Genomic DNA, 25,420 nt, shown 5'->3' on the forward strand with positions numbered 1-25,420 from the left:
ATGTGGACAAGCCAGAAGGCTATTGGAAAAATGTTTTGTGGACGGATGAGACGAAAATAGAACTTTTTGGTTTAAATGAGAAGCGTTAGGTTTGGAGAAAGGAAAACACTGCATTCCAGCATAAGAACCTTATCCCATCTGTGAAACATGGTGGTGGTAGTATCATAGTTTGGGCCTGTTTTGCTGCATCTGGGCCAGGACAGCTTGCCATCATTGATGGAATAATTAATTCTGAATTATAAAGGCAAATTCTAAAGGAAAATGTCAGGACATCTGTCCATGAACTGAATCTCAAGAGAAGGTGGGTTATGCAGCAAGACAACGACCCTAAGCACACAAGTCGTTCTACCAAAGAATGGTTAAAGAAGAATAAAGTTAATGTTTTGGAATGGCCAAGTCAAAGTCCTGACCTTAATCCAATCGAAATGTTGTGGAAGGACCTGAAGCGAGCAGTTCATGTGAGGAAACCCACCAACATCCCAGAGTTGAAGCTGTTCTGTACGGAGGAACGGGCTAAAATTCCTCCAAGCCGGTGTGCAGGACTGATCAGCAGTTACCGGAAACGTTTAGTTGCAGTTATTGCTGCACAAGGGGGTCACACCAGATACTGAAAGCAAAGGTTCACATACTTTTGCCACTCACAGATATGTAATATTGGATCATTTTCCTCAATAAATAAATAACCAAGTATAGTATTTTTGTCTCATTTGTTTAACTGGGTTCTCTTTATCTACTTTTAGGACTTGTGTGAAAATCTGATGATGTTTTAGGTCATATTTATGCAGAAATATAGAAAATTCTAAAGGGTTCACAAACTTTCAAGCAACACTGTAAATTATAATGAGTGGGGTTAAACCAATTGGAACAGCTAGCTATCATGGATCAGCTTATTTTTCATTAGTAGCTTTGCATTCGTTCATCATCATGTGCCACATTCATACACACACATGCATGTTCTGGCTGTTGTTCCATGAGAAATAATACAAAATAGTGTAATAAAGGAGCTCAACAGGGAGAATTATATTTATGCATTTGGCAGTCACCATTATCCCGGGTAAAGTGCTTTGGATTATCCATTAAAAACCCATCCTCACAGCACAAATAGCTCAGGGTCTAAGAATACTCTCATGCCAAAAACTCAGCAGAATCATGCAGGAAACAGTCAGTACACAAGGAGTCATGAGCAGAATACCAATAAAAAAAAAAACTTCACCATGAAACAAGCCGTCTGGGATAATTAAGCTCAAACTCGGCACAAAATAGGTGCTTGGCAATACCGTATGTTATAAAGTTAATGAGTTTTTCACACGCTTATACAGGCAAGAGACAGGAAATGTAGCTGGACATGAATGAGAAAATGAGCTAGTATTCATGAGACAGTGACATCCGCTGGTGTGGAGGAGTATTGCTGGGAGCTACTGTGGCCAGAGGTTTCACTTTGTATCAAAAGTCTCATCTCATCTCTCATTATCTCTAGCCGCTTTATCCTGTCCTACAGGGTCGCAGGCGAGCTGGAGCCTATCCCAGCTGACTACGGCCGAAAGGCGGGGTACACCCTGGACAAGTCGCCAGGTCATCACAGGGCTGACACATATGCTGTGTTCACACTTATACCGGTACGAAAGTGGTATAACTGTATCGATACAAAGTATACCGGTACAGTTTAGTGCATCTGTCCACACTAGCGATAAATGTTTGCGTTTTTCTTTCACGGTAGTTGAAATGCGCGTGCGCGAAATGTTTCCGTGATTACCGAGTAACTTCCTTCCGAGAATATGGCAGATGAAACAACGTGTGTGTGTGCTTTTTGTTGTCAGTGTACAGTCTGTATTCCTGGTGGTCATTTATTCAGTCGAATCGTATAAAACGCGTGAGGCAGTTGAGAAAGAAACAAAGAAAACGAATCTCCCTTTCTCCCCCCTCACTTTCTCCCTCTTCCCTTGTCTTCCCCTCACTTTCTCCCTCTTTCCTTCTCTTCCCCTCCCTTTCTCTCCCTTTTCCCCTCTTCCTCCTTTCTTCCTCCCTCTTTCCCCCTCCCTCCCTTTGCTCCATGTAGCTCCACGGTTGTTTCGTGTTCACATTATATTTGTATCGAGCCGCTTCATCTGTCCACACTACAGCGAAGCGCTACAGTACCGATACTGTACCGGTACAAAACCCATACATTTGTGGGTTTCGTACTGATACAGTTATACCGTTACAGTACCGGTATAGTTGCTAGTGTGGACAGGTGTTGGGGTACGAAAGTAGTTTCGTATAGGTACAAAATCCCTAGTGTGGACAGGGTAATAGACACAGACAACCATTCACACTCACATTCACACCTATGGTCAATTTAGAGTCGCCAGTTAACCTAACCTGCATGTCTTTGGACTGTGGGGGAAACCGGAGCACCTGGAGGAAACCCACGCGGACACGGGGAGAACATGCAAACTCCGCACAGAAAGGCCCTCGCTGGCCACGGGGCTCGAACCCGGACCTTCTTGCTGTGAGGCGACAGCGCTAACCACTACACCACCGTGCCGCCCCTGTATCAAAAGTCTTTTATTCAAAATGTATTTTAATAAGTAGTTTCAACTCTAGATTTGGATTACAACTTAGAGAAGCAAGAAGACTGAAAAGATTTAATAGATGTGTGTGTGTGTGTGTGTGTGTGTGTGTATATATACAGTGGGTACGGAAAGTATTCAGACCCCTTTAAATTTTTCACTCTGTTTCATTGCAGCCATTTGCTAAAATCAAAAAAGTTCATTTTATTTCTCATTAATGTACACTCAGCACCCCATCTTGACAGAAAAAAACAGAAATGTAGAAATTTTTGCAAATTTATTAAAAAAGAAAAACTGAAATATCACATGGTCATAAGTATTCAGACCCTTTGCTCAGTATTGAGTAGAAGCACCCTTTTGAGCTAGTACAGCCATGAGTCTTCTTGGGAATGATGCAACAAGTTTTTCACACTTGGATTTGGGGATCCTCTGCCATTCTTCCTTGCAGATCCTCTCCAGTTCCATCAGGTTGGATGGTGAACGTTGGTGGACAGCCATTTTCAGGTCTCTCCAGAGATGCTCAATTGGGTTTAGGTCAGGGCTCTGGCTGGGCCAATCAAGAATGGTCACAGAGTTGTTCCGAAGCCACTCCTTTGTCATTTTAGCTGTGTGCTTAGGGTCATTGTCTTGTTGGAAGGTGAACCTTCGGCCCAGTCTGAGGTCCTGAGCACTCTGGAAGAGGTTTTCTTCCAGGATATCTCTGTACTTGGCCGCATTCATCTTTCCTTCAATTGCAACCAGCCGTCCTGAACCTGCAGCTGAAAAACACCCCCATAGCATGATGCTGCCACCACCATGTTTCACTGTTGGGATTGTCTTGGGCAGGTGATGAGCAGTGCCTGGTTTTCTCCACACATACCGCTTAGAATTAACTCCAAAAAGTTCAATCTTCGTCTCATCAGACCAGAGAATCTTATTTCTCATAGTCTGGGAGTCCATGTGTTTTTTGGCAAACTCTATGTGGGCTTTCATATGTCTTGCACTGAGGAGAGGCTTCCGTTGGGCCACTCTGCCATAAAGCCCCGACTGGTGGAGGGCTGCAGTGATAGTTGACTTTGTGGAACTTTCTCCCATCTCCCTACTGCATCTCTGGAGCTCAGCCACAGTGATCTTTGGGTTCTTCTTTACCTCTCTCACCAAGGCTCTTCTCCCACGATTGCTCAGTTTGGCTGGATGGCCAGGTCTAGGAAGAGTTCTGGTCGTCCCAAACTTCTTCCATTTCACTGTGCTCTTAGGAACCTTGAGTGCTGCAGAAATACTTTTGTAACCTTGGCCAGATCTGTGCCTTGCCACAATTCTGTCTCTGAGCTCCTTGGGCAGTTCCTTCGACCTCATGATTCTCATTTGCTCTGACATGCACTGTGAGCTGTAAGGTCTTATATAGACAGGTGTGTGCCTTTCCTAATCAAGTCCAATCAGTTTAATTAAACACAGCTGGACTCCAATGAAGGAGTAGAACCATCTCAAGGAGGATCAGAAGAAATGGACAGCATGTGAGTTAAATCATACCTGTCAACTTTGAGGTTTGAAAAAAAGGGATATTTCCCAGATTTTTAACTCAAAATAAGGGAAAATTTCGGAAAGTCATACCCTTCACCAAAAGTGGGTGTATAGTTGAATGGGGGGCAATTTTCTATCTAGTATTTGTGATTTCCTCTACTCTGGTGCATGTTGGTGATAGCCAAGACCCAAACTCAATATGCTTATGGTTTATAGAGTGCATTTGTGAATAAACTATACATTTATTTTTATTTGCTTTCAGTGGTACCAGTTATTTCCCAAATTAAGGGCTAAAATACGTATCTTATGTTAAAATAAGAAAGGTCATTATATAACCAGTCAATAAATTCAATTCCATTGCAATTTATTATGGTTTTACCATAGTCATGGGCTCGGAACACTAGATAGATAGATAGATAGATAGATAGATAGATAGATAGATAGATAGATAGATAGATAGATAGATAGATAGATAGATAGATAGATAGATAGATAGATAGATAGATAGATAGATAGATAGATAGATAGATAGATAGATAGATAGATAGATAGATAGATAGATAGATAGATAGATAGAGTAATAAAGAGTAACATAAGATATTAAACCAAGAGTGATTTAAAATGGGTAAGTTTCAGATAGAAAATAAAATAGACAATGAGTGGATAAAACAGTTAATACACCAATTAGTTTACACTAGGCTATTTATGAGGTCTTAGTCAGGACATACTTAATGTAAACATGTGTAGCTTACCTTTGATTATTTGGGAGGCTTTTGTTTTCCCCATGGAAAATTTCTTTGCGATGGAAGAGTCTGGGAACATTCCAGCCACGCACTTGTTGAAATCATCAAAGAAAGAGAGGCTAATGTTTTTCTTAGCTATTAGCATCGCCATCTTCACCTCAGACCTAATCAATGTTGCCAGATACTGCTGACGTTTTCCAGCCCAAATTATGTTCGAAACCCGCCAAAATGCACTTGAAACCGCCCAACTTGGGCGGGAAACCTCCCAATCTGGCAACACTGGACCTAATCACTTGTTCAGCCTCGCCTCCGGACCTAGTTCTGTAATTACTGATGCCTGAGAGGGCGGGGACGTGAATTCATGGCCCGACTTCCTGCTGTAAACTCCTGTCAGAGGCGCGTCATGAATTCTGGACCTACTGACTTTTTTATATTGTGAAAATACGGGACGTTTATATAATGTCAAAATACGGGATATTTTCAGGAAAATAAAAAAACGGGAAGACAGCGGGAAATAAGTCAAAATAAGGGATTTCCCGGGAAAAATGGGAGGGTTGACAGGTATGGTTAAATACGAGTGTCACAGCAAAGGGTCTGAATACTTATGACCATGTGATATTTCAGTTTTTCTTTTTTAATAAATTCGCAAAAATTTCTACATTTCTGTTTTTTTCTGTCAAGATGGGGTGCTGAGTGTACATTAATGAGAAATAAAATGAACTTTTTTGATTTTAGCAAATGGCTGCAATGAAACAAAGAGTGAAAAATTTAAAGGGGTCTGAATACTTTCCGTACCCACTGTATATATACACACACACACACACACACACACCGGCCACTTTAATAGGAACTTGTTCTTGATTCTAAGATTCCTTTTCTTGGCTGCAGGAGTGGAACCCAATGTGATTTTCTGCTGCTGCATGCTGAGATGCTTTTCTGCTCACCACGGTTGTAAAGAGTTGCTATTAGTTGCTATATCCTTCCTGGCAGCTCGAACCAATTTTCCTCTGACCTCCCTTATCAACAAGGCATTTCCATCTACAGAACTGTCGCTCACTCATTGTTTTTTGTTTTTCGCACCATTCTGTGTAAACTCTAGAGACTGTTGTGTGTGAAAACCCCAGGAGGTCTCCTAATGTCAAATTTAGCTGGTAAATTTTTCTTTCATAGAAAAAATCCTTCTTTGTTAGCGTGTAAGGTTCTAATCCCATTGAGCGGCTTCTATCTCCACTTCTTTTGAGTGTACTTCTTGGTTTTAATAACTTGCTTGTTTGCTGAACACAAACATGGCAATAAGTTCTTGTGTTAATGGACCAGACTCCACTTTTAGATCATTAATCCCTTTTGACTGAGAATGCCCTGCACGCATGGTTTCATGTTCGCTTCTGGCACATCCATACCGTTTTAAATACAATACCTACAATTAAAAATATATATATATTGCATTTATTTAATTCCTGGGCTCCAATCTGTAACAGGGAGTGATGTCGCATCCCATTAATACACTTTACAATAGATTATTAGATTCTAATAGAATAGATGAGCCAAAATAATTGGGGATCTTTTTTAATGGGCCCCGACTCGTTACAAGTATGAATAGGTGGGCCTTAAAGTAGAAGAGGTTGAGAACCAATTGTTAGATTTAAAGCCATGATTTAAGTTAGTTTTATAGCTACAGAATGTGATTTAGGATTAAGACTTTATGAATTTAATATTTTAGCTTCTTAGATCCTTTATTAACTATTCCTGTATAACTTCCTGTAAAAGTTACTGTGTGACCTTCTTCCAGTGGAGAAGACACACACTTCTTTGCTAGACTAGACATAAACATGTCTTTGTTTAAAACTGTCACCAATGGGAGGGGAAATTGTATTAAGGTACCCAGACCCCGAGAAAAACCCACGGGATTGGATGAATTGCTGTGGTTTAGCATTCTACACAAATTCTAGACAATTTGGCCGGCTCAGTTTTGATTTATCCTCGTTCAGGTATTTGCAATCTCTAGGAGCTGTGTAATGTATATATATATATATATATATATATATTTTTAATTGTTTCAGCATTTATATATGGCATTATTGGATATGTGGGCGGCACGGTGGTGTAGTGGTTAGCGCTGTTGCCTCACAGCAAGAAGGTCCGGGTTCGAGCCCCGTGGCCGGCGAGGGCCTTTCTGTGCGGAGTTTGCATGTTCTCCCCGTGTCCGCGTGGGTTTCCTCCGGGTGCTCCGGTTTCCCCCACAGTCCAAAGACATGCAGGTTAGGTTAACTGGTGACTCTAAATTGACCGTAGGTGTGAATGTGAGTGTGAATGGTTGTCTGTGTCTATGTGTCAGCCCTGTGATGACCTGGCGACTTGTCCAGGGTGTACCCCGCCTTTCGCCCATAGTCAGCTGGGATAGGCTCCAGCTCGCCTGCGACCCTGTAGAACAGGATAAAGCGGCTAGAGATAATGAGATGAGATGAGATTATTGGATATGCACAAAATAATGAAGCAACAAATCAGTACTCTGGACATGAACAGTCAGAACTATGTTTCTGGTGTGCATAAATGTCAAACCTAACACCCCTGGTACCTATGAAAGCATGGTAATGCTCAGTATGATCTGACAAAAGTTAATGAAGTTAGCTGATTGAATTTAAATGACTCAATATATTCAGTTCACTACATTCACTTCTTAAACTATTGAGCACAAATAGCAGTGACAAAAACTGTACCACTTTTAAACTCAGAAAGGAGATGCATCAGGCTCAGGTACTCTTCGACACGGAGCTACCTTTATTCTGGTTTTGTCTGTGTTGTTGTTCTTGTTAGAAATATTTGACATCAGAAAGCGGGCGGCACGGTGGTGTAGTGGTTAGCGCTGTCGCCTCACAGCAAGAAGGTCCTGGGTTCGAGCCCCGGGGCCGGCGAGGGCCTTTCTGTGTGGAGTTTGCATGTTCTCCCCGTGTCCGCGTGGGTTTCCTCCGGGTGCTCCGGTTTCCCCCACAGTCCAAAGACATGCAGGTTAGGTTAACTGGTGACTCTAAATTGACCGTAGGTGTGAATGTGAGTGTGAATGGTTGTCTGTGTCTATGTGTCAGCCCTGTGATGACCTGGCGACTTGTCCAGGGTGTACCCCGCCTTTCGCCCGTAGTCAGCTGGGATAGGCTCCAGCTTGCCTGCGACCCTGTAGAAGGATAAAGTGGCTAGAGATAATGAGATGAGATGAGACATCAGAAAGCACCATGTAGTGAACAACAGAAAACAATATATCAGAAGTGATTTGGCTAATCTGTGTTTCATCCTTTTTTTTTTTAAGGGTGTAAACCCCAATTCCAATATATCTGTAACTGTTTATTATATATTTATATTGGATATATGGAATTTGCAAAGTGGGTGTGGTCTAAACCTCAAAATTCTTTCTTTCTCTTTCTTTCTTTCTGACACGGGCTCTGACAGTTCCTCAACTTTATCTGCATTACTTGAGTTCATATTTGGTCTTAACTACAGATTCCAATGGGACAGTTTTAATCCCGTCCCAGTTATTAATATGGCTGTACCTGCCTACGATATTTTCAAAAGAATTTAGTTGCATCTATTGCCCAAAACATGAACAAAGTTGTAGGCTAATTTAAACCACCACAAACCTGACCAGGCAGTTACTAAGGATGAACAAATGAAAGCTGTGAACGCATCATGTAGCACCACTGGTCTTTGCTTCCCTGCATGCTTCATATTTGACCACATGCCTGCACGAAATTAAAAAACCTCCCACTTTTTTGTTGCATCCCATTAGATCCCAGTTTCAACCAGATGCCCTGTGAACCTTTCTGGCATGATTTCTCATCTCATTGTGAATAATATATTTATATTAAGATACTTTATACACACAAACAAAATATTATGTATATTTCTATCCAGGCGGCACGGTGGTGTAGTGGTTAGCGCTGTCGCCTCACAGCAAGAAGGTCCGGGTTCGAGCCCCGTGGCCGGCGAGGGCCTTTCTGTGTGGAGTTTGCATGTTCTCCCCGTGGGTTTCCTCCGGGTGCTCCGGTTTCCCCCACAGTCCAAAGACATGCAGGTTAGGTTAACTGGTGACTCTAAATTGACCGTAGGTGTGAATGTGAGTGTGAATGGTTGTCTGTGTCTATGTGTCAGCCCTGTGATGACCTGGCGACTTGTCCAGGGTGTACCCCGCCTTTCGCCCATAGTCAGCTGGGATAGGCTCCAGCTTGCCTGCGACCCTGTAGAACAGGATAAAGCAGCTACAGATAATGAGATGAGATATTTCTATCCACATTCACTGGATATGAGTGATTGTGCACTCTGATTGGCTACTCTAATACTAGGCTATCAGCTCATATACTGTGAGTAGAGTAAAAATAAATGATGGAGCTTGTTGCTGAACCAACGGAGGGCATAATAACTCTACTCAAAAACAAAACCCCCAAAATTGTTCTCAAGTATTTAAAAGAAACAGAAATAGCTCAAAGAATATAGCCCCCCCACCCCCCCCAAAAAATCGCCACATTCCACATTCCAGCCCAGTCAGTGGCAGTAATGCACCTTTAAGTTGGTTTGCCAACCGTCAAAAGACCCTAAAGAAGAAGGGGAAAAAAGTGCAAAAAAAAAAGAATAAAAGTATTTGATAGTAAGAATGTATCTTATTTTTCAAGAATTATCATCATATTTTTCACAAATTGCTACTGTCATTTTGCCGGTTTGTTTACATTCTAAGCAGAAATGATTTGGTCGGATGTTTTGTACGAAGTTTTTATTTATCGAATTTGCAAAAAATAAAAATGCTCCATTTCTCAAAATCCAGTGAATGTGGATAGAATAAAACAGTTATTCCACTCAATCTTATCATACATGGCTTATAGCCGACGAGGCGCGTCGTTAGCTATTGGCTCATGGACGACTTGATTTTGTGGTGTGTGTGTGTGTATGTATGAGACACCTTGTGACTTAAAGTAATGATGGATGTCGTTTTCTCTTTACTTAGTTGTTCAGTTCTTGACATAATATGGATTACTACAGTTGTCGAATAGGGCTATTTACTCATCTCATCTCATTACCTCTAGCAGCTTTATCCTGTTCTACAGGGTCGCAGGCGAGCTGGAGCCTATCCCAGCTGACTACGGGCGAAAGGCGGGGTACACCCTGGACAAGTCGCCAGGTCATCACAGGGCTGACACATAGACACAGACAACCATTCACACTCACATTCACACCTACGGTCAATTTAGAGTCACCAGTTAACCTAACCTGCATGTCTTTGGACTGTGGGGGAAACCGGAGCACCCGGAGGAAACCCACGCGGACACGGGGAGAGCATGCAAACTCTGCACAGAAAGGCCCTTGCCGGCCACGGGGCTCAAACCCGGACCTTCTTGCTGTGAGGCGACAGCGCTAACCACTACACCACCGTGCCGCCCGTTATTATTTACTATTTGATATCAAACGCATTAAGAAGGCAAGAAATTGTACTAATTATCTTTTGACAAGGCACATCTTTTAACTGAAAAGCATTCCAGGTGACTACCTCATGAAGCTGGTTAAGACAATGCCAATAGTGTCCAAAGCGTCATCAAGGTGGCTTTGGACAATTAATACACAGTTTTGCTATGATGGCTTCAGACTATAATTGCTGTGATAAGATTAAGACTGCGGTTGTCGTGAACAGTTTTGCACTCAAGTCTCCATCAATGAACTTCAACAAAACAGACTTCATGTTAAAACTATAATGAATTTCCTGGTTTCGCAGTCATACTTTGTATGGGACACAGTTATAGAAGCGAGCTATTTATAAATCACATTATCTGTTATCACCCAGATGAGGATGGGTTCCCCTTTGAGTCTGGTTCCTCTCGAGGTTTCTTCCTTGTGTCGTCTGAGGGAGTTTTTCCTTGCCACCGTCGTCACATCCTTGCTCATTAGGGCTAAATTCATGTGTTTAAATATGTTTATATTTTTCTGTAAAGCTGCTTTGCGATAATGTGTATTGGTAAAAGTGCTATACAAATAAATTGACTTGACTTGGAAGAATCTAAAATATGAAAGAGTTTGTTTTTTAGCACTTTTTCCAGTTTTGATGTCCTCAGTAAAGTTCTACATTGTAGAAAATAGTCAAAATACAGAAAAACCTATGAATGAGTAGGTGTGTCCAAACTTTTGCCTGGTAATATCTCATCTCATCTCATTATCTGTAGCCGCTTTATCCTGTTCTACAGGGTCGCAGGCGAGCTGGAGCCTATCCCAGCTGACTACGGGCGAAAGGCGGGGTACACCCTGGACAAGTCGCCAGGTCATCACAGGGCTGACACATAGACACACAACCATTCACACTCACATTCACACCTACGGTCAATTTAGAGTCACCAGTTAACCTAACCTGCATGTCTTTGGACTGTGGGGGAAACCGGAGCACCCGGAGGAAACCCACGCGGACACGGGGAGAACATGCAAACTCCGCACAGAAAGGCCCTCGCCGGCCACGGGGCTCGAACCCGGACCTTCTTGCTGTGAGGCGACAGCGCTAACCACTACACCACCGTGCCGCCCTGCCTGGTAATATATATATATAAAAGCAGATTTTTTTTCCCCTGCGGAGATCCCATATGAAAGAAATCTGATTTGAACTGCCTGTCTGAACATGGGCTCACTCTTCACCGCGTCCCACTGCACCGCAAGCACTTTGCTCTCATACTCATATGGTGTAATAATATTTTAATGACTCACTCCAGAGCAGATTTCACACATGACTGAATTAAGCACAATCGATTGAGCTTGATTAAGGTCACAGCTAGGTTTAAGATGATCTGTCATGCACTAGGAGAACCTACACTTTGTACATCAGCAGATTTTATTTCATTTCAAGTTCAAAAATTCCAGAAATGCACTAGGAAGACGGTTCTGACCAACACAACTCTCTCGAAGAAAAATATTAAAGTGCTGATGACACGAACATGACTCTATGCAATTTCTTAAATAAACTATACAACATGGCAAACATGTTAGATTTCTGTTATAATTACGTGAAAAGAAGCTGTTGTTACGCGAATATCCAACTTTTAATTGCACAGCGCAAGAAAACTGGGTCCGTGGCTCGCGGCCATGTTGTGACGTCAGCGGAAGAACACGCTGCGGTTCACTGGCTGTTCTACTCTGGTTCTACTCAATGGAAATGGCACATGAAAACGCCGGTGAACTCTCTAGTGCTAGCTCTTCCTCTTCTGGGAGTCTAGAATTGTGTTGATCTCTTCCGAATAGAATCTATGATAGCCTACCCTCTTTACCCTTTGCCTCTCGTTGCTAGGCGGCAGTTACATGAAAGCCGCAAGCTTTCACAAGCAAATACATGACTGATGTCACGCCGACTTTATGATTACATTTATGATTATCATGTAGAATCTATAGCTCTATGTACCTTTATCTTATGTCATTTCACAACACATGTTCTGACAGGAAGACTGTCTTTGGATCCGGCATAGCTACGAGTAGACCCCCTCCGGAATACTGGCAGTGTTGCCAGATTGGGAGGTTTCCCACCCAGTTGTGCGGTTTCAAGTGCATTTTGGTGGGTTTTGAACATATTTTGGGCTGGAAAACTTCAGCAGTATCTGGCAACACATACTGCTGACGTTTTCCAGCCCAAAATATGTTCAAAACCCACCAAAAAATGCACTTGAAACAGCCCAACTGGGCGGGAAACCTCCCAATCTGGCAACACTGTGTAGGCACTGCTGATGGCAGCAACACACGTTTGTGCTGAACTGCACACCCAAGAGATTCTTTTAAGCTGGGAAGGGTGTCAAAACAATCCAAATCGAAGTGTTCAGAGCACAGGACGGATGTTGGTGAGGGCTTCCACTTGTCACAAGTGCGCCTGACTTGCTTCACCCACTTCGCATGCAGCTCGGGATCTCTGGGAAACTTGAATAAACTTACCCCATCCTTGTGGGTTTTGGAGCAAAAGCCAGCAACACAACGCGAAGGCATAATAACTATATATATAATAATGTATAATAATGTCTAATAAAAATACTAATAATGATAAACTGAACACCTGTCGCATCAACAACAAACTGGTAAGTTAGGAGGAAGGTTCTTTCGCTGACGTCATATAGCTCCTCCTCCTCTTTCGTCTCCTGGGTGCTGCAGCCCTGTCAAATTTGCCGTGTTTTTTATCATAACTTGTAAAATAGGCGCCTTCGTGAATTAATATATGGATCATCGGGAATTACTTTTTATGTTATAAAACATCGCCAAAGATGTCAAAAACGTGTCATCAGCACTTTAAAATTATTCATATAATGGAAATGTCGTCTTCCTGAGGGTTTTTTTTTTCCTTCTTTTTATTGGAGTTTTTCAATCTTCTTGCAGAAATCTCTTAAATACTTAACTGACTGTGTGTTAATCAAGACACTTGCGAAACACCTCCAGTAAAACAAAAGGTGTGTGGAAGAGCTTAGGCAGCAGAACACTCCTCCCGGAACAGCTGACTGTAAAACGTCGGCATCTAATAGGTTATCGACTATGGTATATGGGACAGGATGACATCATTTCCAGCCAATGGGAAGACAGAAATGGAGGAAGATGAGAGCAATGTTTTTAAATCTGCATTTTGCTGAGCTCAGCTTCCCTCCGTCCAAGTCTTGGAAAGAGAAATAGGAGATGGAGATGTCCGAATGTGGAGACAAATGCAGAGAAATGGAGCGAAGATGACCGAGCCATGTTTTCAAGTGGACAAGGGTTTTGCTGTGTGTGTGTGTGTGTGTGTGTGTGTGTGTGTGTGTGTGTGTGTGAGAGAGAGTGACTGTAACCAGGGAGACTGAAGCCGGAATGGCTTTTTCTGGCTACTGCTGATCTCTGTGTGTGTGTGTGTGTGTGTGTGTGTGTGTGTGTGTGTGTGTGTGTGTGTGTGTGTGTTCATCATATTCATATATACACACACATGCTGTATATTTCTGAATTCTCTACATGGCCACATGTGTACTGCATGCTCCTTTTTAGATCATTTCCCTCTTCCTCTGTTATTCATCTTCATCCTTCCAAGTCTCTCTCTCACTCTCTCTCGCTCCCTCTCCCCCCATCTTTCTCTCCATCTATGATGCATTTCCAAAAGGCGTACACCCAGGCTAAAATCGGCTCTCCACGTCCATGACGACACCCCAACATTTTGCGAATGGGCGGTGAGTGTCATGCGCTGTTCTGGTCTGGGTGAGGTAATGCTTTCTCTGGATTTCTCAGGCCGCTCGACTACGCCACTTCTTGGCCATCGGCTTAAACAGCACCCACGTCTCTCAAGTGCCAAGATACCACAATGAGGGCAGTGGCATAAGTAGTTCCACCCTGTTCACTCGCCTGTTGCTTTATGGAAAACCTGCTCCATGTACATTGGAAAAACAGGAAGCGGATAGGAGACACAGAAGGCTTCAAGTTCCCAAAGATAGTCTCTGAAATTACAAACATGGCTAATTGTTGGTTGCGTGCATTCGTGCACTTCAGACAGAGAAGTTTACTTGCAGTGCCTTGCATAAGTATTCACTCCTCTTAAGCTACTCCACATTTTGTAATGCTACAACCTGGAACTGAAATGGACTTATCTGGGATTTCATTTTCACTCTATGTCGAACATTGCAAAGGTGTAATATATAACTTTTCATTGTGACACAAAGGTTAATTAAACACAGAAGCAGATGTGTTGCTTGCAGACTAAGTATACATCCCTGTGGATCTGTATTTAGTTGTACCATTTTTGGCTGCAATTACAGCTCTAAGTCTCCTAAGATGCTGTATGTCGCTATCAGTTTAGCCTATCTGCCCATTCTTCCTGGAAAAACTGCCCAAGCTCTGTCAGATTGGATAGAAACCATTGCTGAACATCCATCCATCCATTATCCATAACCGCTCATCCATCCCGTGCAGGGTCGCAGGCAAGCTCGAGCATATCCCAGCTGACTATGGGCAAGAGACGGGGTACACCCTGGACAAGTCGCCAGGTCATCACAGGGCTAACACATACTGTAGAGACAAACCACCATTCATACTCACATTCACACCTACGGTCAATTTAGAGTCACCAGTTAACCTAACCTGCATGTCTTTGGACTGTGGGGGAAACCGGAGCACCCGGAGGAAACCCACACGGACACGGGGAGAACATGCAAACTCCACACAGAAAGGCCCTCGTCAGCAACTGGGCTCGAACCCGGACCTTCTTGCTGTGAGGCGACAGTGCTAACCACCATTCCACCCTTCGTTGCTGAACAGCAATTTTCAATTCCTGCCACAAATTCTCACTCAGATTGAGGCTTTGGCTTTGACTGGGCCATTCGAACACATCTTGATTTTGAACCATGTGAACGTAGCTTTGGCGGAATGTCTCAGGTTGTCGTCTTGTTGGAAGAGTCTCAAGTCTCCTGCAAACTGGAACAAGTTTTCTTCCGGGATTCATGTGTATTTGGCATCCTGTCTGACCAGTTTTATAATCCCAGCTGATGTAAAGCATCTCCACAACGTGATACTACCACCACCATGCTTCAGTGTGGGAAGCATGTTCTCAGGGTGACAAACAGTGTTACGTTTCTACCAAATATAGCCTTTTGTGGAAAAGCTTAAAAAGTTCAATTTTGGTCTCACCAGGCCAGAGAATTTTTTTTTCCATATGTTTCACTCTTTAGCATGTCAGTTGGCAATCTGCAAACTGGACTTCATCTGTCATTTTTCAAAAATGGCTTTTTTTCGCCCCTATACTCTACCATGTCTGCTCTGTGGTCGTCCTGTAAACAGATTCTCCCAGTCAATCCGTGGCTCTCCAGCTCATTCAGAGTTGCCCTTCGTTGCTTCTCTGACTAATGCCCTCCTTACCCGGTCACTGACTTTTGCTGGACGGCTTCCTCTAGGCAGAGTCCCACTAGTGCCATATTCTTTCCATTATTTAATACTGGATTTAATGGTGCTTCATGCTCCAAGTTTAAGATACATTTTCGAACCAAACCCTGACTGATCCTTTTCCAGAATGTCTCAGAATTGCTTTGACAGCTCCTAGGTCTTCCTGATGTTTGTTTAGATATGTTCTCTAGCAAACTCTGGTGCCTGTCAGGAGCAGGTATATTTATATTGAGCTCACATGACACTTAATCACACATAAGTCCAGACAATGTGACTTGTGAGATATCTGATGGCAACTGGTTTCACCAAAACTAATTGATTTAACGGGTGGCGAATCCTCACGTATAGATAAACAGATGAAGGATAAATAGGATGGATAAATAAAATGAGCTGAACATCCATGAAAAGCACAACCCACGATTGCCCAGTGGCACTGAAAGACAGCTTTTCATCTCTGAGCACTTTCAATCGAAACTACAAACTCCAACAACCACAACTGTATTTACAGCACACCATTTAAAAAAAAAAAAGATCTAAAATAATCTGAAACGATACTTAAAAAAGAATAAACAAACACATCTAACATGCATGAACTGCCTGTACCTTGACAGACACTAATGTTAGACCTCATACACATTAGTTACTCTCTGCTTATTCGTATTTATGCATAATTGCACATACTGTCTGTGTATGTCAACATCCTTTATAATAATAATAATCGCATATTACAACTATAAATCCCTATAACACATGCTTGGCATAGATAGATAGAGATCATCTGAAATAATCTACTCTTTTATAAACGTTTTATTTTTTACATGCATAATCAGCGTACTCCTATGGACTGTTATCGTTAAAGTGAAAGTTTGCACTGTATCTGTATACATACATAAAAGGACAAAGCATATACTAATAGGAACAAGTTTAGCTTCAACTTTTTCTCCAGTGCCACTTTGTTGAGGTGGCACAGCCGAAAAAAAAGTCAGAGCACTCCCTTGTGGTGCCAGCAAGAATTTCAGCTCAAACTTTCAGAGCACGGCCCAGAACAAGTTCACAACAACAACCACCACATAGTTTATCATCAATCGTAATTTAGTTCACGGTGTGGGAAAAATAGCTGCTTTTGCTAAATATTTACACTCAATGATGTTTACTTACCGTACATCGTGTTTAGACAAGTTCGAGGGTCCTGAATATGAAGCCAGCTGTAAAGTATATTGCTCATTAATCACTGTATTATAATAATATTGTCCTTTTCATACGTAACATCATAAAAGATAAGAATAAGCAAATTAGCCGAATGTTATATTTAGGCCTCTGAGTGTTCTCGCTGACCTTCAACACATCAATTTGCTGTGGGTGTTTAATGAATCATAGCATTCACAACATCCAACAAAAGGAAATTATTTTGGTCAGACCGACACTGAAGCCTCACGAATGCATACACACTTTCCAGTTTACTAGATATGTGCGACTATGGTGTGTGTGGTCTAAATCAGGCAGAACAGCATTTCCAACATCACTGAGCATTCAATTGAGTGTTGAAATGGTTCATAAGTGTGATCCTTCAAATGTCTTCCGAATGGTGTAGGATTTCTATGCGCGATGGCAACAACAGTTTAATGGGAATGGTGCGAAGAAAACAGCTGGCGGATAAGAAGGTTGAAGGAAACCAGACAGAAGATGAGCAAGAAATTTCACCCACATTCGACATCATCTTTATCAACCTTACAACTGCTAAAGACCACATCAGGTGCGAATGTAGGACAAGAAAACATGCCTCTCCGCGTGGGCTTCAAAACTGAACCGCTGAGGAGTGGGGAAAAAAGTAATCTGGTCACTGGAGTCCACTCTGGTGTCCAGGCATCATGACCCACTAGTTGTGTCAGTGTTTTGGGGGATAATGTAGGGAATGTTCTCCTGAAATATGCAGACATTAAGGTCTTTCAGAAACTTCACTGATCGTAAGCTTAATCCCTCCATAGCATTGCTTTATGCAAGATGGATGGATGGACAGTTGGACCACAAGGCATGTATTAAGACAAGATAATATGAGATTGGGGTTCCACAATGATGAAAACGCTACCATATCAATACCACATGTCCACCATACAAGTCCCTGTGCAAGTTGTTACTACAGAAATAACGAGACCGTCAATGATGGCGTCGCTCACTCCGGCCCCATCTAGTCCAGAAGGAACGATCTAAAGTGGGCCACCTTGCGCAATAAATGTTGCAAGCTCTATACACTACATACAAGCTATATATAGAAGCTATATACACTACCGTTCAAAAGTTTGGGGTCACTTTGAAATGTCCTTATTTTTGAAAGAAAAGCACTGTTCTTTTCAATGAAGATCACTTTAAACTAATCAGAAATCCACTCTATACATTGCTAATGTGGTAAATGACTATTCTAGCTGCAAATGTCTGGTTTTTGGTGCAATATCTCCATAGGTGTATAGAGGCCCATTTCCAGCAACTCTCACTCCAGTGTTCTAATGGTACAATGTGTTTGCTCATTGCCTCAGAAGGCTAATGGATGATTAGAAAACCCTTGTACAATCATGTTAGCACAGCTGAAAACAGTTGAGCTCTTTAGAGAAGCTATAAAACTGACCTTCCTTTGAGCAGATTGAGTTTCTGGAGCATCACATTTGTGGGGTCGATTAAATGCTCAAAATGGCCAGAAAAATGTCTCGACTATATTTTCTATTCATTTTACAACTTATGGTGGTAAATAAAAGTGTGACTTTTCATGGAAAACACAAAATTGTCTGGGTGACCCCAAACTTTTGAACGATAGTGTATATGCACCCTAGGTACTCCATCCTTCATGTCAGAAAGAATCAAAAGCAGTGAAGAATTGAGGGAGAAGAAGCGATTTGTGTGGAAACTGCTCATTAGGGCTTAATTACTCCATATCTTCATTATTAATTACAATTATGCAAATTTGGGTAGAAGCCATATGCGCCCTAGGCAGGCCTACCTTTCTGCCAAAAAGAATAAAAATCAGTGAAAAATTGAGAGAGAAGAAGCGATTTTCATGAAGCGTGGGCGATGATGGACAAACAACAGACGACATGATAGCATAAACTCATCGCCTGCCGGCTGGATGAGATAATAATTGATGAGCCATGAAACGTCTTGTAACCAATGGTACAGCTTTTTGGCCAACAGGAAACGGGTTCTGTTCTGATTCGTGCACCAAATTTTGAACCATTCAGAGCATCTTGACCAAAAAGAAATTGGCTTGAAACCTGAGAAGTTGGTTCCCAGCTGGAACAGAAATATAGCTGGGTTTTCCATTACGAGCCATGATGACATCAATGGGCGTGTCATTAGTTTGGAGAGGAAGCAGAGCGCAGAAATGGAGAACGCAATGGAAAAGGATACAGCTTCAGCAAACAGGAGTCATCGGAAGATGCCATATCCCCAGGCCCCTACATGAAAGCCCACTCCAAATTTTCCTACGTTGGATTGGTTGCCATGGAAATACAGAACAAATCAAAATCACAGAAATTCCAAAATGTCAAAAGGTGCAACTCCTCTAGTCACTTAACATAACTGTCAGGTTTTGTGGGGGGAAAAAAAATTCCTAATTGTTTTTGAGTTATGCTCCGGAAACTAAAATGTTTACAGATGGACAGAGCGATAGCTATATCGCCCTGCATTATATGCCAGGCAGGGGCGCAGATACGTTTTTTGAACTGGGGGGGACAAAGCTGCCAGCAAACCAACCCCAACCCCAACCCCACCCCCAACATGTGTTGTGCGAGGAATATACTCTGATGCCCTCAGGGCGGCGACATTACTCAGCTAAGACAAAAAAACCATCACTCCTTCATCCCTGCAACCGTTAGCTTAGGCCTGCTAATAAATAAAGAGTAGGAATAGAGCACACCTGTGATGTCTGGTGCTCTCATGTGCTATTTACCACTGACACGACAGGATGTCATGTGGGTTGAATATGTGTGTGTGTGTGTGTGTATGAGTGTGTGTTCTGGATGACTGCTGACTGTTTTGTCTACCCTTTGTATTTATCTATAGCATCTAGGTCTGTGTATCCTATGTATTCAGACTTGGACTGTCAAACTTAATTACCCATCATTGAAAGAAATAAAGCTTATTGATTCTGATACTGATTCCAATCACTCCCCAAGCATGCCATATGCCGTATGCAAAAACTGTTTTATTTAAACATTAACTGACTTTCAGCACACTGATTCTTTAAGAAAACCAAGATTGCAAGGTGATATGATAAAGTAAGGCACAGTTTACTTACAGTCGTTGTTTTTTGAAAAAACGATGCAATCGTTTTCTGCCTTTTCGGTTTGGCACCCTTCATCATGCCGTGTTGGGGTCCTGAACTAGGAGCTGTCCCCGATATGCCTGTCAAACTTGTTGTGGGTAACCATAGCAACCAAGCTCGAGCTCGCAACCTGTGCAGTCTGCGCAGCTCAACCAACCAAATATCAGTCTTTGTTTTGTTTTATGTGAGTTGTTGCAACTATGTATGTACTGCTGTGCACCTCAATAAACCGAATGGTAATTAGTCTTTTGATTTTTCTGTGAGGTTTGCCTTATGCAAAGAAAGACAGCATAGATGTTTTTTCCTCCCTATAAGTGGGGGGGACCGAACAAGGTGAATTTAAATCTGGGTGGGACGAATCCCCCCGTCCCCCCCTCTATCTGCGCCCGTGATGCCAGGAGGATAAAAATGGACCAAAAACAAATATCTGCAAAAACAGAACAAAAGTTCTCAGGTGATCAAGGCGCACCGCCATCTTGCTACTACGGTTTACTCCCGTTGTGAATTGTGCAACGCCCTCCATTCATGATACATCCTTGATTATAACGGTTCCACTCAAAACTGGTGAAAACGTGGGTCAGTTTGCTACCTGGCACCGGAACCAGTTCAAGAACCCGTTCCCTGTTGGTCGAAAAGTGGTATCAGAGAGAATATAGAATTCAACAGCAACGTCGGATAAATAATGAATATTAAATGTTGCACTTCTATACAATACACTGTACGCACGTGTGACAAATGACCTACATACATTATTAGAAACTGCAAGTGTGTAATAACAATGACATCACATGTTTACATTGGCTGTTCTTATGTACTATAAGAGTTTAAAACTTAGTATTTGGACTCTGGACTAATAAACATTTGGCTAAATGCGTTCCCACACTGTTGCAGTGAACTCACTGAGCTCTATATAAAATCTGAAGAGCTCATAGGCTCGTCAGGGTGAAGCCAGCTGGCTGCCATCTTACCACTCTCATCGCGGAGTGGAACGGTCACTTAGACTACTGGAAGCTACACAAAATTGGACAAGTTATTGATGTAGTTGGTGAGAAAAATGAGAAGAAAAACGCCTACGTGTGCAGCAGTGAACTGTACAAATCGTCAGGTCAAAGGTTATGGACGGACATTTCAACCAGTGAGTGTATATATAAGGAAGAAAAAAAATATATGAAAGAGAAAGGTACACTGTATAAAGAGAAAAACTGAAATAATCTCCGTAAAAGGGCGGCACGGTGGTGTAGTGGTTAGCGCTGTCGCCTCACAGCAAGAAGGTCCGGGTTCGAGCCCTGTGGCCGGCGAGGGCCTTTCTGTGCGGAGTTTGCATGTTCTCCCCGTGTCCGCATGGGTTTCCTCTGGGTGCTCCGGTTTCCCCCACAGTCCAAAGACATGCAGGTTAGGCTAACTGGTGGCTCTAAATTGACCGTAGGTGTGAATGTGAGTGTGAATGGTTGTCTGTGTCTATGTGTCAGCCCTGTGATGACCTGGCGACTTGTCCAGGGTGTACCCCGCCTTTCACCCGTAGTCAGCTGGGATAGGCTCCAGCTTGCCTGCGACCCTGTAGAAGGATAAAGCGGCTAGAGATAATGAGATGAGAGATGAGATGAGAGACTGAACTGGAAAAGGTGGTGGTGGTGGTGAGGGAACAATAACAGTGCAGGGGAGCGCTATAAAGATATGTAAGGAATGTGGGTAAAGTTGAGAAAATAAGAGGAAGTAATGGGGGGGGAGTCAGGAGATACTTTTCTTGGGGCAAATTTGATCAGATACCATGGTTTAACACATAAGCCAAACACACGCGATGGGAGTGGTAATGTGGCGGCCAGATGGCTTCACACGTCTCTGCAGCGGGGAATAAGCTACCGTATGAGCGCTCCAGATTTTATTTAGAGCTCAGTGAGTGAACTGTAACGTGGATGAGAGATGTTGGCAAGAATTGAGTCCAGTTTATCAATCACCCTCCTCTACATTAAGGCTTTGCCTTACTACACACTTCCTGCCAAGTTTACTTTAGGTTCACTGAATGATTCCAGAAACAAGGCGAGTTTTCATTGATTTGTTGGCCTGCATGCTCTCTTGATTTTAATCATACTGAGGATCTCGGAGATGGCCTGCACACTGTTTTTACTGTGTAGGTGTCTATTTGAAGCAACTCTTTTCCATTTGGCACATCATTCCATTTTCCACTGGATTGCAATGAGCTTGTAGAACCCATGTTCAGAAAAATTCATGCTGTTCTGAAAGCAAAAGGGCACACGATACTATATACTAAATAAGTTAGATACCTCCTGCACTGGCAACTCCGTGCATATTGGAATATACTGCACTGCAGGCTTGCAGTACTCGAGTCCGACTCGTGCCCTAATTTTAAGGACTCGTGACTCGACTTGGACTTGAGCACTAATGACTCGGACTCGTGCACTAACTGCATTCGGACTCGTAAATTTGAGACAAGGACTCGGATTTTTTTCTTTTTTTTGTAACATGCCATAATAATTTGCCATAAAATATTTATATTGACATTCATTTTTTTACTCATTTCATGCAAGAGTGTCACACCTGCGCGCCTTGGCACGTGCATCAGATAGACTCTCGGGTGCACTATGGACAGTGCGTGTGCCAAGTGGACTCTTGCGCGGACGCCGTAAATGACTCGCACGTGCACAGGATTAAGGCACAATCAGTGCACCGATATAAAAACTGTGAAAACACACTTACTTTGCGAAGTATTGAGCTGTGTTGCTGACACATTACCAAGCCTTATTTCCTTGTTTGGTTTCTTGATCCCTGATTTCCTATGTCTCGTCTTTGATTCTGCCGAGTCTCCGATAGCTTGTTTGTGCCTCGCTTGACCTATTGCCAGTTTCACGGTTTCACGATTTTGCCTGTCGTTCTGGATTGTTTACCGTCTTCACACTCCCTGATAAAGAGAAGCACATTCACCTGTTCATACGTCATGTTCAGGAACAAACTCATGTTAATGGTACTAAAACAGCCACCGTCAAATGGTGTGGTTGGAGTGTTGGGCTCGACTCGGATCAATCGTGGACTCGACTCGACATTTTCTTTCATGACTTGGACTTGAACACTGGGGACTCAAGACTGGACTTTGACTCGAGGTTTAGTGACTTGACTACAACACTGCTGCACTGTAGTTACAATATGTAGCACTGGAACTGGAATTTTACCAGCGTCTCGGATTTTCTCCCACCTACCAAAAACTTGATTGCTGGACTGCCGACTCTAGACTGCGCTTAGATATGAATGAGCATGCAATTGTAAGTGTATATGATTCCCTTTAATGGACTTAAGACCCAACCAGAGTGCATTCCAGCTTTGCACCAAGTGTTCCAGGGTTAATCTGTGGCTCCACCATGACTCTGACCATGAAGCACTTTCTGAAGATGAATGGATAATAGAGATGAATGATTTGGTTACGCTATGAAGTCACAGTGACCCAAAAGCTCATTTCCATTATGTGCTAGAACTCCAACCTAAGAAAAACTAAACATTATGCTAAGTTGTGTATTATGAACACATCGTTACGTATCAAGATATGATATTTTTGGCATATTTCCCACTCCTGCTATTGATATGGCACAAAGCTGTGGTGTGTGTACATACAGAGCTCTTTATATTACATTACAGGCATTTAGTAGATGTTATCCAGAACAACATACATCATACCCTGAGCAGCCTGGGCCTTGCTCAAGGGCACTTCACTCATTCCTGTTGGTCCACAGAATCAAACCAGAGACCTTTTGGTCCCAAAGCTGCTTCTCTAACCATTAGGCCATGACTTATAGCAAGCATGGATCTCTTTATATCTTGAGAATGGGTACCAGTTTATTTTCCAACACTAAGCAACCTTAGACACAGCATATGCAGGACAAATGTGTCCACCCCCACCCCACACACATTCTTCTGCATTTCAACATTTAACATTATGCTAACTCACCTGCATCCAGAGCCTGCTGTAGGTCGAGTGGTGCACTGGAAGCTAACAGCGTTCTGTAGATAGGCTCATTTTCCCAACCTGATCAAATACAAAGGACAACCATGTTGTGAAAGCAGACCTAAAGGATCGAGATAAACAACATCTACGGTACAGTATAGCAGGGGCCTGATTTCAGACCGAAACTTTGTGACTTTTCTTTCAATAGGTTCAAATGTGGGCCAGTAGCAAAGGCAATACGTTGAAATACAACCCTGATGGCAAAAAAGTTGGGACAAAGTACAAATTGTAAATAAAAATGGAATGCAATAATTTACAGATCTCAAAAACTGATATTGTATTCACAATAGAACATAGACAACATATCAAATGTCGAAAGTGAGACATTTTGAAATTTCATGCCAAATATTGGCTCATTTGAAATTTCAGTACAGCAACACATCTCAAAAAAGTTGGGACAGGGGCAATAAGAGGCTGGAAAAGTTAAAGGTACAAAAAAGGAACAGTTGGAGGACCAAATTAGGTCAATTGGCAATAGGTCATTAACATGACTGGGTATAAAAAGAGCATCTTGGAGTGGCAGCGGCTCTCAGAAGTAAAGATGGGAAGAGGATCACCAATCCCCCTAATTCTGCGCCGACAAATAGTGGAGCAATATCAGAAAGGAGTTCGACAGTGTAAAATTGCAAAGAGTTTGAACATACAGTATCATCTACAGTGCATAATATCATCAAAAGATTCAGAGAATCTGGAAGAATCTCTGTGCGTAAGGGTCAAGGCCGGAAAACCATACTGGGTGCTCGTGATCTTCGGGCCCTTAGACGGCACTGCATCACATACAGGCATGCTTCTGTATTGGAAATCACAAAATGGGCTCAGGAATATTTCCAGAGAACATTATCTGTGAACACAATTCACCGTGCCATCCGCCGTTGCCAGCTAAAACTCTATAGTTCAAAGAAGAAGCCGTATCTAAACACGATCCAGAAGCGCAGACGTCTTCTCTGGGCCAAGGCTCATTTAAAATGGATTGTGGCAAAGTGGAAAACTGTTCTGTGGTCAGACGAATCAAAATTTGAAGTTCTTTATGGAAATCAGGGACGCCGTGTCATTCGGACTAAAGAGGAGAAGGACGACCCGAGTTGTTATCAGCGCTCAGTTCAGAAGCCTGCATCTCTGATGGTATGGGGTTGCATTAGTGCGTGTGGCATGGGCAGCTTACACATCTGGAAAGACACCATCAATGCTGAAAGGTATATCCAGGTTCTAGAGCAACATATGCTCCCATCCAGACGACGACTCTTTCAGGGAAGACCTTGCATTTTCCAACATGACAATGCCAAAACACATACTGCATCAATTACAGCATCATGGCTGCGTAGAAGAAGGGTCCGGGTACTGAACTGGCCAGCCTGCAGTCCAGATCTTTCACCCATAGAAAACATTTGGCACATCATAAAACGGAAGATACGACAAAAAAAGACCT

At 42.6% G+C, this 25,420-nt stretch overlaps 1 protein-coding gene across 4 annotated transcripts in view; it reads right to left on the minus strand.

Moving 5' to 3' along the window:
* The window catches only part of pik3r3b (phosphoinositide-3-kinase, regulatory subunit 3b (gamma)), a 578,548-nt gene that overhangs the window by 353,854 nt on the left and 199,274 nt on the right, over positions 1–25,420 (minus strand). For all 4 annotated transcript variants that reach the window (XM_060919991.1, XM_060919992.1, XM_060919993.1 and 1 more), the window contains one exon: positions 23,938–24,015. In XM_060919991.1, the coding sequence (XP_060775974.1) occupies positions 23,938–24,015 (78 nt within the window). The remainder of the gene's footprint in view (positions 1–23,937; positions 24,016–25,420) is intronic.

This window comes from Neoarius graeffei, chromosome 4 (assembly GCF_027579695.1).
Source record: "Neoarius graeffei isolate fNeoGra1 chromosome 4, fNeoGra1.pri, whole genome shotgun sequence".
Lineage (NCBI taxonomy): Eukaryota > Metazoa > Chordata > Actinopteri > Siluriformes > Ariidae > Neoarius > Neoarius graeffei.